Source organism: Eurosta solidaginis, chromosome 3 (genome assembly GCF_040869045.1).
Source record: "Eurosta solidaginis isolate ZX-2024a chromosome 3, ASM4086904v1, whole genome shotgun sequence".
Lineage (NCBI taxonomy): Eukaryota > Metazoa > Arthropoda > Insecta > Diptera > Tephritidae > Eurosta > Eurosta solidaginis.
In genome coordinates, this window is record NC_090321.1 from 227,403,645 (window position 1) to 227,418,843 (window position 15,199).

General features: G+C 35.9%; 1 protein-coding gene across 3 annotated transcripts in view; it reads right to left on the minus strand.

Moving 5' to 3' along the window:
• Nucleotides 1-15,199, minus strand: part of egl (Egl_like_exo domain-containing protein) — a 101,469-nt gene that overhangs the window by 6,828 nt on the left and 79,442 nt on the right. For all 3 annotated transcript variants that reach the window (XM_067775376.1, XM_067775375.1, XM_067775377.1), the window contains 7 exons: nucleotides 8,939-9,184; nucleotides 4,977-6,526; nucleotides 3,296-3,543; nucleotides 3,037-3,231; nucleotides 2,851-2,952; nucleotides 2,537-2,786; nucleotides 385-473 (listed from right to left, as the gene is read on the minus strand). In XM_067775376.1, the coding sequence (XP_067631477.1) occupies nucleotides 385-473; nucleotides 2,537-2,786; nucleotides 2,851-2,952; nucleotides 3,037-3,231; nucleotides 3,296-3,543; nucleotides 4,977-6,526; nucleotides 8,939-9,184 (2,680 nt within the window). The remainder of the gene's footprint in view (nucleotides 1-384; nucleotides 474-2,536; nucleotides 2,787-2,850; nucleotides 2,953-3,036; nucleotides 3,232-3,295; nucleotides 3,544-4,976; nucleotides 6,527-8,938; nucleotides 9,185-15,199) is intronic.

The window sequence follows — 15,199 nt, forward strand, 5'->3', positions numbered from 1 at the left end:
TTATAGAGGCTCGCCTAGATCGATACATAGTCCTCGTGTTACAATGGTGCATGAACCAGATATGGACAGAGATTTAACATGCAAATGCCACAACAATGTGAACCATATGGATCACATTGTTGTTGCATTTGCATGTTAAATCTCTATCCGTATCTGGTTCATGTACCATTGGAACACGAGGAGGAACTACCAAAACGAATTCAAACTCATTTCGCCGTTCTTAAGTATGACATTCAAAAGAAATAATGTATTTCATTTTACTGACATGCCGAACTGCGGAAACTTTCCAGAAGAAGCAGGACAAACACAAAGCTGCTCCTATTCCATCATCTTATACGGAATTCGCCTCGGTTCTACTTGAATAGGATTTCATACAGTACTTACTTTTTACTCTTTTCACGTGCTGCTTGTATATTATCAGTGGCTGATATGTTTGAGCCCAATTGATCTTGCATCGAATTGGTTGTTATAATCTGAAAAATAAATATTGCTTGGTTTAAAGATGTTTTTTTAATGAGGCGAAAAAAATTTATGAACACAGTGGGGCTTTGCGTTCTAAAGCTACACTCAACTACTCATGAGCCTTGTGGAATAATATCGCCGTTAAATTAGCAATTAAAATAAATGATGAATTAAGAGCAAGCACTTCCCATACCTCCTCTCAAAGACATTGTTGTTCATGTAACTACCCTGGAATGTGGGACTACATTACTCTAACCCCATACTTCCTAATTAATCTTCAAAAGGCACTAGCTTTCCCAGAGATCTGAGTCGTCTTGTTTTCAGTCTTGGACATTGGCAAAGAAATTGATTAATTGACTCCTCTCCTACTTACCCTGTCAGCTCACCAAAGCGCGTTTATCGCTCGGTGTGTGATGACCCCCAAATTTTCTCTCTATGAAAGAAGCTATAATAACATTAAATTCTCACAATCATTACGGTCAGTTCACAGCAAACTCCTTCCTCAAATGATAACCTACAAGTGGTCACACTGAGCTGTCCGCTTTGTCTTAATGTATATTGGACCATTTTTCTACCCATCATCAAAAAGAGATATTGAGATTCCCTATATACGCCAGCGATACTAGACACCTCCGTAGGACAACCTGGCCGTCAACAAAAATTAGTAGATTGGAAGGCATTGCCTGAGTCAGGAAATCGGTAAGACTAATTTGAACCGAGGATGCTACACGCACAACCCAGGCCTAGTTGCCTTTTCCATTTTTGAGCTATTTGTGTAGACTTCTGTTAATTTTCTATTTGTCTAGCGCTTTCCAACGCTAATATTAAGCGAATGAGGGTTATTGTGCATACCATAGATGATATACGACGGCAGTCCTCAGTACAATAGAAGAAAATTTTTAAGCTATAATACGCTGTCAGTTCAGCCAGTCGCAGGAGAGAATTTTATATTTCTAGTGAACAACACAAGCTCCACTTTTGTAGAACTTACACCTCCCACTGCTCCACAAATAAGCCAAGAGGCTGACTATTAGAGCCAGGAGGAGTATTCAACCCACGGAGAAGGAGCTCAGCGATTCATAGTATTAGGAGGTCTAAGCGAGACTCGTCGATAAAATTCTACGAAACAAGAACGAACGACTGGCGATGAAAGAAAATAACCGCAAGAACAGAATTAATGAAGGCACGCCTATTCGGAAGATATTTTTATTGGCCCCACCTAGTCTCCCCTTATTGAAAAACGATTCGAGATTCTTTGATATTTCTAACAAGCGTAAGTATCATTTAAAGGGATAAGCGTCACTTAATCAGCACAGGACGGATTAAACACCCGAGTAACACCCGCGCCGTTCTGGTGAGTTTTGGCTATTATCGAGAGCGGTTGTCGATATATCACCAGGCCCATTGTAAAGTCAGTTAAACGAATTTGCTATGTATCATCTTGCTTTTACAATGGATAATACTTGATATTACTTTGATACAGTAGTTTTACGGCTGTATTCGGATGATACAGTTAGAAGCTCGTCCGTTAATTCCCTTGCCCAGCTTGCCGGCACCCATTGCCTTATGCTGTGCATTAGCGCTTTATAACGCTAATACCATGAAGCCAGCGCCATAGTCGGTATCAACCCATTGCATTAGCGCCAAGTGCTACCGGCGCCATTGAGTTGAAGTTTTTTTCAATTCATATTCTGTTAAAGGGAATGACGACAAGGTTATCATTTCAGCTTTGGACCTGATAAATTGAATGCTTTAAATATTTAGATATTATGCAACACCTTCTGATAACTGAATCAATCTGTTAACAGATGTCGCTCGCTTCATATTGTCCCAAGCAGTCGTAAGTGAAATCTGTACGCCACTGAGTTGAGGTCTTGAAATGAGTTTCTATTATGTAATCTAGTGTGACTGGCGATACTAGCGAGGCGCCAGCCTCGATAACAACGCAATCCCTCTTCATTGTTAACACACTGTGGAATTAAAGGTAAAAAGTCCAATATGTTATTTCGAAGTACTTGAGCCAAAATTTTACGGTGCGAAGTTCCTACAAAAATCAACCCTCCAACAGATTTACCTGATCAGTTGGCATTTGTGTAACCGCCGATAATATAGCTTCCAGCTTATCTAATTTAACCACACGATCCATTGATTGATCTGACAATATTTCATCCATCATTTGCATAGACTCAGCCAAACTGGGTGGCTCCGAGTTGAAACGTGGTGAAAAAGTGCCAGTTAATGAGTTATCTGATGGCACAGAGTCGAGGCTTGGGAAATTATCATTTTCAATAGGTTCCTGCTCATCCTCAGAATCACTTTGATCTCTAAAAATTATGAAAAATTTAATTACAACTTTATCGTAAGTAGAATAGCACGCATCTCTACTACCTCGTTTGGTTTCCGACCGATTCCAATTTTTCAAACTTCTTTGCTACTTTATTGTTATTGCGTTTCAAACGATCCTTCTCTTCTTCGGTCAAATCCATATAGCTATAAATAGAATGTAAAACAATACAAAATATTATAACAACAATTTTTTCTACAACAGTTTGCAGTTAACTTATCAGTTCTTACCGCAATAAACGTATTTCGCGATTCGACAACACAATACTTTTGCTTGATTGCTCTAGTTTGCGCTTGAGGTCAGCAACCTCAGTGGTCATTTTGCGTATCTTCTTGCGTGTCTTCACGTCATTTGGTTTGATCTGTATAAGTATTTGTTCAGTGCAGAGCTCAGAGAAAAGCTGACGATTTTCCGGTTTTATTTGTCTATCAAAGTAAAAATAAAAAATATTTAAGAGAAGGATTAATTGTTTTCACCTAAAAACTTCACCTTGCTAGAGAACCATAAAGTTGATCATTGATTAAGACAAGCACATCGCCGGCCGCATAGAGTAACATGTCACGTGAGAGTGGTCTTTTGGCCCAATACTTTTGATCGCGTCGATAAATCTGTTTGAGTTGTTCTTTAATGGGATTGATTGGTGCATTATATTGTTCACAGAGCGTATTCAATGCGATATATTTCGCTTTGTATACCTGCTTGCCTGTCTCTTGATACTGTACAATGGCAAAGGCGGCCTGGAGAGAGAAATTAGTAAAGTACACTCAAGGTATGAATTAAACTCAGAATGAAAGAACTGTTGTTGTTGAATATTGTAAAGCACTGCAGTTTTTTTATTTTTTTTTTAAGAAAATCAAATTTTTAACGTATTTAGAGAGACCAGAATAGAGTAAGCTTTTTATGGCATCAGAGGGTTATAAAAAGCCTAAAATTTATAAATGTCCTCCATCAAAAACGGAAATTGAGGGTGCTCCAGAAAAATTGCGAAAATCTGACCACTTAGTTTTAGAGAAAATATAACAATCTAGACTGAAGTAAAGGAATTAAACACACAGTTTTAAAATAGATTTATAACTGGGAAAAACAATGGTACTATCGGCAGAAGGTCCGAGGTTCATGTCCTGTAAAAAGCAACATCAAAATATTTAAGAAAATTTTGCTCTAAACGGAGTTGTACGCCTATTTGTAGGAAAAAAAGTAGCTTGACGCAAATAAGAAGAGAAGCTCGGCCCAAACCTTCTTGGAGGTATATTGCGTAAAGTATCTTTTGTTTTTAGTGGCACGTTTCCGGCTCGTGCTCTGCCCTGACTAGGCTAAGACTCCAGCTATTAGGAGTGATACCGCAGCCAAATCTAGAAGCAGCAAGTGCTATGGGTCCTACAAAGACTCTAACATTTGCGAAGAGGACAGAGTTATTTCATAATAAAGTTCCTGGTTTTTGATAAGAGTTTTTCGGTTTGGTCGTAAAACGAACTTCTGGTAACACTAAGGACTCATTCAGACTACGGACCGGCCAGGTCAACCTAACCTAACCTCCTCAACTGAACCAATTCTGATAACACTTTGGACACATTCGGTCTATGTTAAGTCCTTCTTGAATGGCCGGATCAATCTCCCCACGTTTTTATGAAGTCCATCTTGCATTGTAAAGTTTTAATTTGCTTTCATGCAAGTGATGTTATTAGAAATAATTTGGTGATTGTATTGAGAAGACATCTACGATGTGCACACGGCGCCCAGTTGAGGTTCGAAGAATTTAAAAACTGACAGCAAGCTGAACTGGTAACCCAGCACTGAAAGAAGGTTAAATAAAGTAGATTGCATAATGCTTGCGCAAAAGAATAGTTAGCAGAAACGGGGGCGAAAATAATGGTATCCTGAATGGGCTCCTGTAACAGGACATAATATAATTGACAAGAGCTATGAAATGGGTATGTAAAGGGGAGGTAAGCTTACTCGGCACAAATAGATGATGTAATAGTCCACTAGTTGAGTTGATATTCGGCAAAAAAAAAATATTAATTAAAGACAGCCCTGAACAGAGGTCACTTAACTCAGCATTTAACAACCACGTATGGGATTTTCTTAAATTAATAAGGCGCAGTTGATTTATTCTGAATTTAAGTTATTCGACTTCCGAATTAGCTTTTATTAGCTTATTATAGTTTACCTGCGTATCGAAAACGTTTCGTAAAAGTATACCAAATTGCAGATACAAATTCGCCGCATCATTCCGACAATCATGTATGACCTTGATAACATTTTCATGTTCCAGCAGTGTTTTCAAACCACCATCATTGATTATCTCAGGACAAGTGCGTACATCGAAGATGAAGGCTTCCCCACGCGTTGTACCAATCTCGATAAGTGTAATTTCTCCCTTCAAACCCAAATTTATACCTTCACAGTCCAGTGATATTACTATACTTTGATTCGGATTCTGCGCAAATTTTAACATCGCCTCTGTGACGAACATGGAATGTTTTACATTAGCAATAACGGTTGTATTCTGTAGCACCTTAATTTTCCAAGTATCGCCAATAAAATAATTGTGACTAGGTGAATGTTGTGAGTTGTTGCAATTGGTATTTGTGTTTGTGGAATTTGTGTTAGCGTTATTAGAGTTACTGGAATGCACAGGACTTGAATGAGATGGTGAATTTTGTGGATTGTAGCCAATTGATGCGCTGCCTCCTACTTGATTTGCCAATGATTGTTTATCTTTCTCGTAATTTTCAGCCAATGTACGTATAACTAAATTATTAACGCGTTGTTTCAACGTTTGATTCAAACTATTTAGGCGTTCTGTGTGTCCCTGTGTGGGTATGGCTGAATTTTGTATTATTGAATTAACACTACTTTGACCGCTTAACGCATTTTGATTATTATAACCGCCAGATGGACTATAGGAAGAACATGTATTCGGGCTAGGACAATTACGATCGCATAAATTGTCAAGATGTACATCTGGTATTTGTATAAAACTATCAAAGCCTGAGTTTGGTTCCGAGCGTGTTTGTGACACATTTTCTGTTGTCGCCGCTGGCACAGAAGACGCTACAATTGGACTGGAGACAGGCGCATTTAATTTAAAATTTGGTGATGTAATTTCGTTGCTATTATTGTTATTGGTGCTCGCACTTTGTGGCGATGAAGCGTTCATAAAATTACGCAAAGCTGGCGATTGTATACGTTGTGGTACACCACTCAACCCCGTCGTTGCCTGTCCGGTTGCGGGTGGTGATGGCGTTTGATTTTTTAAAGCCAAATTTTTTATATTATTATTATGCATGGAATTGTATTGTTCACGCGAACGCGCCTGCGCTTGTTGTATATATGAATCGCTTAATTTAGGCTTATGCAGCAATGTGACTAGATTGGCTTGTATATGAAAGCAATCGGAAAAGAGTTTAAGAAATGTGGAGAGATCGTTGGGGTTTTTGAACATGCGCAACCATTGCTCTTGAGGGAAACGTGCTGTTAGTAAATGAAATAATTGATCAACCAATATGGGTCCCTTCGTCTCGATACATTGGGCAAAGTAATCTAACATTTGTTGTGTGGCTTTTGTATCGATGTTGCTCTGTGGCAAATGCAGACGTTCTTGCGCTGGTAAATCTTCCATATCATCACAGCCAACAAGCATTACATGATCGTCGATAACTCTGAAAGTGTCGGTATGCTTCTGTAGGAATTCGGTAAATTCTTTAATGTGTTGGCCTGAAGAAATTTTTTAAATAAAATAAAGAAATAAAATATTAGAGAAAGAAATTGCAAATGCATAGACACAGTCAATCTCAGCCAAAATAAAACGTCATCATTTTCTAAATAATAATCTGGTTACATTTCTCAAGTTAATGGTAGTGTGCTGGTGATATATAGAATTTCCTACGATGTAGGAAATTTAGTTTTTAAGATTCAAATTTTTATTTTAACATGAAATTTTTAAAAGTTTTCTGATGGTAATATTTCTTTAGGGAAATTTTCACAAAATCTGTAAATCAAAATTTTGACATACATTTTTTAAACTTTGAATTTTTGGAAGCTAGACGTCAACATTTAGACAAATGTATGTATGTATGTATTTATTTATAAAATATAACATAATATATAATTTAAAAAAAATTTGAAAATATTTTTGGACTCATTGGAACTTTTGGAAATTTTCGCACAAACTTTTGAGTTATGAAGTTTTTAAACATTTTTTGAAAGCAATGGAAAATAAATTTTTTTTAATGAATTCCATTAGTTTAAAACTTTTCTTAGAACAAATATTTTAACACGCATTTTTGCGCAGCAAGGAAGTTTTATATGCTTTTTAAAAAGAGGTATTTTTGAAAGCAATGACAAAGAAATTATACATTTTTTAATAAATTTCCTTTAAATTTTTGTTTAAGTTTTGAATAAAAAATTTGTTTGAAACTCTATAGAATAAATTTTACATATTACATAAAGAATTTAAAAAAATTACTTACAAACTTTATTTGTAGCATATTTTCAATCAAAGAAAAAGATTTTTCGTTTTGCTGCTAAAAGTTTTTTAACAATTTCAGAAAACAATTTTGCAAAATTTACTAACATTTTTTTATCACTATTTTCCTGACAAAAATGTTTTTGGGAATTTTTAAGCATTTGTAAATTAAAATTTTGCGAAATATTCTGTAAAATTTTGTTTGGAAAATATTTTATGAAAATTTGTCTGAAATTTTGTTTGAAATTTTTTTCACAATTTTGTAAAGTATTTCGTTCAAGATTTTTACATTTTTTTACGCAATTAATTTGTGTACTTTATTTATTTTACAAAGTTTTTTTTTATTACTGTTTTCCTAATAAACAAGTTTTCGAGAATCTTTAAACATTTGTAAAAAGAAACCTTTTTCTCTAATATCAAATTTTGCGAAATATTTTATTACAAATCTTGTGAAACTTATTTTTAAAGATTTTTTTTTTTTGCAAAACTATATTATTAAAAGTTGTTGAGAATTTTTTTGGAAAAGATTTTACCAAAATTTATTCGAAAAACTTTTATGGCAAATCCCAACATTTGGGTATGACTTTTTTTAATTCACAAATTTTTTTCAAGCGAATTGAATTTAAAACGTTTTCTTACTAAATAAGTTTTTAAAAATTTGAAAGTTTATCATATTTAAAAAAGAACTATGTTTTTAAGAAAATTGTCTTTTTAAATTTCCACTTTTTTTTTTGGAAAATATGTATTTTAAATATAAATTATTTTATTAAAATTGGTTAGAAATTATTTTATTGCAATGTTAAAAATACATTTTGTCAATACTTTTCAAAAACATTTTCGTAAGTTATTTATAAATTTTTTTTTTTTAATATTTTCATAGAAACTTATATTCCAATTTCTTATTTTGTATCCAACATTTTTATGATATAATTTTTTTTTCTTTGACAAACCAAAGTTTTTTGAAATCCTTCATCTTCCTTTATGTACATCATAACAACAACATTTGAAAAATGATTGAAATTTTTTGCATGGAAAGTCTATTTATTAAATAGCCGGGAAATTTTTCTACAACTTTTGTTGGAAAATTTCGTAGTATGTTTTTAATCAAAGAAACATGTTTTAACTCGAAATAGTATCAAAAAGGTGTAGATCAATATTTGGAATTAATTTTTTTTTTTCATGCAACTAAAACGACCAAAAAAGTTTTCCTCAGCATTTTTGGGATGTAAAAAGTTTTTCACAAGATTAATTTATCATAATTGTTCTAATTAAAGATTTTTTGATATTTGCTTGAATTTTCCAAAACATACATACATTTATATGATTTAATCGGGGATTGCCCGTATTGCTTTTTTTTTTAAATGTTTGAAAACATTTATTTGAAGCAGTTTTTAATTTTTATAATTTATTTAATAATTTATTTTAGAAAAATTTTCAAACTCCGTTTTTTAAATAATTTGCAAATTCGTCAAAACTCTTTTCTGGAAATTTTTTTAAAGTTTCATATTAAAATTGTCATTGCGATTTCCAAAGCATTTCACTCAAGTTAGAAAAAAAATATGTAAATAAAAAAATTCAGAGAATCGCATTTTGCCTATGAGTGACTGTTGGTACCAACAATGTATGCAAAAACCAAGTTACATAACTTTTATTAAACTTACCCGATATATGCCGCACCTGTGGCGATGCTTGTGAACGATGCCCTAACAAGCTGCGCACTGGCACCTCCACACCTAAGCCATATTGCAACATTTTATTTTTAAAGTAGTCTTTAGCCTCTTTAATATAATCACGCCGTCCGCCATAGCCACCATCATCCTCGGAGGCGTGTTGATAAGTATTCACTTTCACATAATCGCCATCCACAACAAAGATTGACGGATGTTGTGCAAGTAACTTTTTTAAGCCTGAAATGAAGAATAGAGGTGAGCATAGATTTAGTAACTAATGAGCTGTGATGCTTAAGAAAAACTAAAAGTGTGTCATTTCTTGGCAGCTAAGTAATTGAATTTATTCTAGTTTTTTAAATGTATTTAGATAATTCAGCAAGAAAATATTTCACATGTAATAATGTATAAGGGGGACATCGCAGATGAAAGCATTTTTCATCAATCACGGTCACTTGAGTAATGAACTTTACTAAGGTTGTCTATTTGAGTTGGTGTTCAGTTTCAAATAATTTTTGTAATGATTATGATTCGCCTCGAAAGACGACTTGTTTGTAGTCAAACGACTCGGCGAAATCTTACCCAACCCTGACAGAGATTTTGGTAATGGGTGTGATTTCGATCGAAGTATCGGGCTGATGAAGTAAATTCCTTATTAACAATGAGAAAAAAGTTTTCTCTATAACTGGAGATCTCTTAGAGCGTAAATTACCAGGTCTCTCTTTTTATTCTTTTGACTTTTCAGCAAAATTTGTCTCCAACGGTTCCCCCTCTTTTTAGAGGGCCCAGTACCTAGCCTATCAAGTGAGTGCTGACTGGCGTAAACTCTCAGCAGATTGGTATGTCTAGTAAAATTTTACCCACTATATCCATCCCGTTGAGCTTCGACCATTTGAGCAATATCCTTGAGATCTGAGAGGATATCGAAAAAGGGGTTTTCGAGGAAATAAATTTCGAAGAATACTGCACAATCGTACAAAAGAAGCTTCACGGCTTATTCCTTCACAGTTAGACTACATTTCAATTTAATGGGAGCTGTGGCTTGTATTAAATTGAAATGTAGTCTAACTGTGAAGGAATAAGCCGTGGAGCTTCTGAATGTGGCACTAATCCGAATATGTCCCGTCTACCCGCCGTATGAAAGGATGAAGTTCAGGCTTAATTCCTTACTTTTAACAAGGCAGATAAGATTTAGTGAAGAATACTAACTTCGTCTTTGAGGAATTTACGCTGATCTACTGTTTTTCCGCGCTTCGAATCAGTTGCCTCAGTGATTCCTCTATGAAACCACTGGGGAATAGTCCAAATATCAGTACGACTACTGCGTCCCTATTATTACTACCCCTCAGCTATCTCGAAACAGGGATAGCTGGCATTTGTTCACATTCTCGCAGCCGATTGTTTCTGTGACGAGTGCAGTTATTGGTAAGCGTAATTGCCAACGAAGCGAAGATGCCGCCACACTAAGACAGTCACGTCGATATCTCCCAAGCCGGAAGAATCTGCATCGGTCTTGAAACCATCTATCAACTGTCAAAATTTCTGATAGCATTTTAATTTATTATTCTGCATGCTAAGCTCCTAGCATCACGGTAAGTCATATTCTTTAAACTAGAAGCATAGGTCGAAAACACGCCATAATGCAAAGCGAGGATGATATCTCTTAGGTGACGCCATAGTGGAGATGTTAATAACATTTTGCATGATTCAAAAATAGAAGGCAATGCAAAATAAATAAAGGTGGTGCAAAGGTGGATAGATTTAAAAATTGTCGATACACAATCGAGAATCATCTAAACGGAGATAAAACTTTGAGCGAATCGTAAACCAAAAAAGCGAGCGATTTGTTAATAACTTCTCGATGAGATTGAGGCTTGAGTCTTGGAACATATGTGAGAAATGGATGGGGGAAACAAGATATTAAGGACTTTGGCGATAAATTTCCAAGTAGGTTCCCGGCTCTGAGCTATGGTAATTTAGAGGCCAGAGACACCGGAGTGTGGATAGGAGTGGGACAGAGGATAATGAGAAGTTTATGGAGATAAAGGAAATAAGGGGAGGGCAGGAGTAAGGAGGAGAAAGGGTCACTTAACAGTTGATAGCCATCACTGATTGTTTTAATCAAGTTGATGGATACCAAGTAAATAAAAACTACATGTGCACATGCATATCATTTAAAAACAACTTAAATAATCTTCACTCACAATTCCACTACTCTGAAGTATAATCACATCAATCCACTTTTACAAGCCATTCACTTCCTTGTTTGCAATAATCATAAATATGAGGGATTCAAGTCTTGAAGGAAGAGAATATGTGGTGCTGCAGAAGAACAAAACGAAACGTTCCACTTTACAATCAAAGAAAATTCAAAAAATAAAAACTGTACTGCGGGCGCATTTCAATTCCATTTTCGTTTAAAACTTCCTTGGTGTGATTGCAATATGAAATGGGGCTGCAACAGATTTTCGCCGATAGCAAATATTCAAAATGATTGTTCAAAGAATATTGGTAAGTATAACAACTGGATTGGGGGTAACAAACGGCAAGCAACAAAATAACAAAAATTGACAAAACTATATGAAAACAAAGCAACAAAATAACAAAAATTGACAAAACTATATGAAAACAAGTAAGGAAGGTTAAGTTCGGGTGTAACCGAACATTACATACTCAGTTGAGAGCTATGGTGACAACATAAGGGAAAATAACCATGTAGGAAAATGAACCTAGGATAACCCTGGAATGTGTTGTTTGTACGATATGGGTATCAAATGAAAGGTGTTAATAAGTTTTTTATGAGGGAGTGGGCCATAGTTCTATATGTGGACGCCATTTAGGGATATAGCCATAAAGGTGGATCAGGGTTGACTCTAGAATGTGTTTGTACAATATGGGTATCAAAAGAAAGGTGTTAATGAGTATTTTAAAAGGGAGTAATCCTTAGTTCCATAGGTGGACGCCGTTTCGAGATATCGCCACAAAGGTGGACCAGGGATGACCCTAGAATTTGTTTGTACAATATGGGTATCAAAAGAAAGGTGTTAATGAGTATTTTAAAAGGGAGTAATCCTTAGTTCCATAGGTGGACGCCGTTTCGAGATACCGCCACAAAGGTGGACCAGGGGTGACTCTAGAATGTGTTTGTACAATATGGGTATCAAAAGAAAGGTGTTAATGAGTATTTTAAAAGGGAGTAATCCTTAGTTCCATAGGTGGACGCCGTTTCGAGATATCGCCACAAAGGTGGACCAGGGATGACCCTAGAATTTGTTTGTACAATATGGGTATCAAAAGAAAGGTGTTAATGAGTATTTTAAAAGGGAGTAATCCTTAGTTCCATAGGTGGACGCCGTTTCGAGATACCGCCACAAAGGTGGACCAGGGGTGACTCTAGAATGTGTTTGTACAATATGGGTATCAAAAGAAAGGTGTTAATGAGTATTTTAAAAGGGAGTAATCCTTAGTTCCATAGGTGGACGCCGTTTCGAGATATCGCCACAAAGGTGGACCAGGGATGACCCTAGAATTTGTTTGTACAATATGGGTATCAAAAGAAAGGTGTTAATGAGTATTTTAAAAGGGAGTAATCCTTAGTTCCATAGGTGGACGCCGTTTCGAGATACCGCCACAAAGGTGGACCAGGGGTGACTCTAGAATGTGTTTGTACAATATGGGTATCAAAAGAAAGGTGTTAATGAGTATTTTAAAAGGGAGTAATCCTTAGTTCCATAGGTGGACGCCGTTTCGAGATATCGCCACAAAGGTGGACCAGGGATGACCCTAGAATTTGTTTGTACAATATGGGTATCAAAAGAAAGGTGTTAATGAGTATTTTAAAAGGGAGTAATCCTTAGTTCCATAGGTGGACGCCGTTTCGAGATACCGCCACATAGGTGGACCAGGGGTGACTCTAGAATGTGTTTGTACAATATGGGTATCAAAAGAAAGGTGTTAATGAGTATTTTAAAAGGGAGTAATCCTTAGTTCCATAGGTGGACGCCGTTTCGAGATATCGCCACAAAGGTGGACCAGGGATGACCCTAGAATTTGTTTGTACAATATGGGTATCAAAAGAAAGGTGTTAATGAGTATTTTAAAAGGGAGTAATCCTTAGTTCCATAGGTGGACGCCGTTTCGAGATACCGCCACAAAGGTGGACCAGGGGTGACTCTAGAATGTGTTTGTACAATATGGGTATCATAAGAAAGGTGTTAATGAGTATTTTAAAAGGGAGTAATCCTTAGTTCCATAGGTGGACGCCGTTTCGAGATATCGCCACAAAGGTGGACCAGGGATGACCCTAGAATTTGTTTGTACAATATGGGTTTCAAAAGAAAGGTGTTAATGAGTATTTTAAAAGGGAGTAATCCTTAGTTCCATAGGTGGACGCCGTTTCGAGATACCGCCACAAAGGTGGACCAGGGGTGACTCTAGAATGTGTTTGTACAATATGGGTATCAAAAGAAAGGTGTTAATGAGTATTTTAAAAGGGAGTAATCCTTAGTTCCATAGGTGGACGCCGTTTCGAGATATCGCCACAAAGGTGGACCAGGGGTGACCCTAGAATTTGTTTGTACAATATGGGTATCAAAAGAAAGGTGTTAATGAGTATTTTAAAAGGGAGTAATCCTTAGTTCCATAGGTGGACGCCGTTTCGAGATATCGCCACAAAGGTAGACCAGGGGTGACCCTAGAATTTGTTTGTATAATATGGGTATCAAAATAAAGGTGTTAATGAGTATTTTAAAAGGGAGTAATCCTTAGTTCCATAGGTGGACGCCGTTTCGAGATACCGCCATAAAGGTGGACCAGGGGTGACTCTAGAATTCGTTTGTGCAATATGGGTATCAAACGAAAGGTGTTAATGAGTATTTTAAAAGGGAGGGGGCCTTAGTTCTATAGGTGGACGCCTTTTCGAGATATCGCCAAAAAGGTGGACCAGGGGTGACTTTAGAATATGTTTGTACGATATGGGTCTCAAATGAAAGGCATTAATGAGAGTTTTAAAAGGGAGTGGTGGTAGTTGTATATGTGAAGGCCTTTTCCAGATATCGACCAAAATGTGGACCAGGGTGACCCAGAACATCATCTGTTGGATACCGCTAATTTATTTATATATGTAATACCTGTCAAGATTTTAAGGGTTTTTTATTTCGCCCTGCAGAACTTTTTCATTTTCTTCTACTTAATATGGTAGGTGTCACAACCATTTTATAAAGTTTTTTCTAAAGTTATATTTCGCGTCAATAAACCAATCCAATTACCATGTTTCATCCCTTTTTTCCTATTTGGTATAGAATTATGGCATTTTTTTCATTTTTCGTAATTTTCGATATCGAAAAAGTGGGCGTGGTCATTGTCGGATTTCGTTCATTTTTCATACCAAGATAAAGTGAGTTCAAGTAAGTACGTGAACTAAGTTCATTAAAGATATGTCGATTTTTGTTCAAGTTATCGTGTTAACGGCCATGCGGAAGGACAGACGAACAACTGTGTATAAAAACTGGGCGTGGCATCAACCGATTTCGCCCGTTTTCACAGAAAACAGTTAATATCATAAAATCTATGCCCCTACCAAATTTCAAAAGGATTGGTTAATTTTTGTTCGACTTATGGCGTTAAAAGTATCCTAGAAAAATTAAATGAAAAAGGGCGGAGCCACGCCCATTTTGAAATTTTCTTTTATTTTTGTATTTTGTTGCACCATCATTACTGGAGTTGAATGTTGACATAATTTACTTATATACTGTAAAGATATAAAATTTTTTGTTAAAATTTTACTTTAAAAAATTTTTTTTTTTAAAATGGGCGTGGTCCTTCTCCGATTTTGCTAATTTTTATTAGGCTTACATATAGTAATAGGAGTAACGTCTCTGCCAAATTTCATCATGATATCCTCAACGACTGACAAATTACAGCTTGCAAAAGTTGTAAATTACCTTCTTTTAAAAGTGGGCGGTGCCACGCCCATTGTCCAAAATTTTACTAATTTTCTATTCTGCGTCATAAATTCAACTCATTTACCAAGTTTCGTCGCTTTATCTGTATTTGGTAATGAATTATCGCACTTTTTCGATTTTTCGAAATTTTCGATATCGAAAAAGTGGGCGTGGTTATAGTCCGATATCGTTCATTTTAAATAGTGATCTGAGATGAGTGCTCAGGAACCTACATACCAAATTTCATCAAGATACCTCAAAATTTACTCAAGTTATCGTGTTAACGGACGGACGGGCGGACATGGCTCAATCA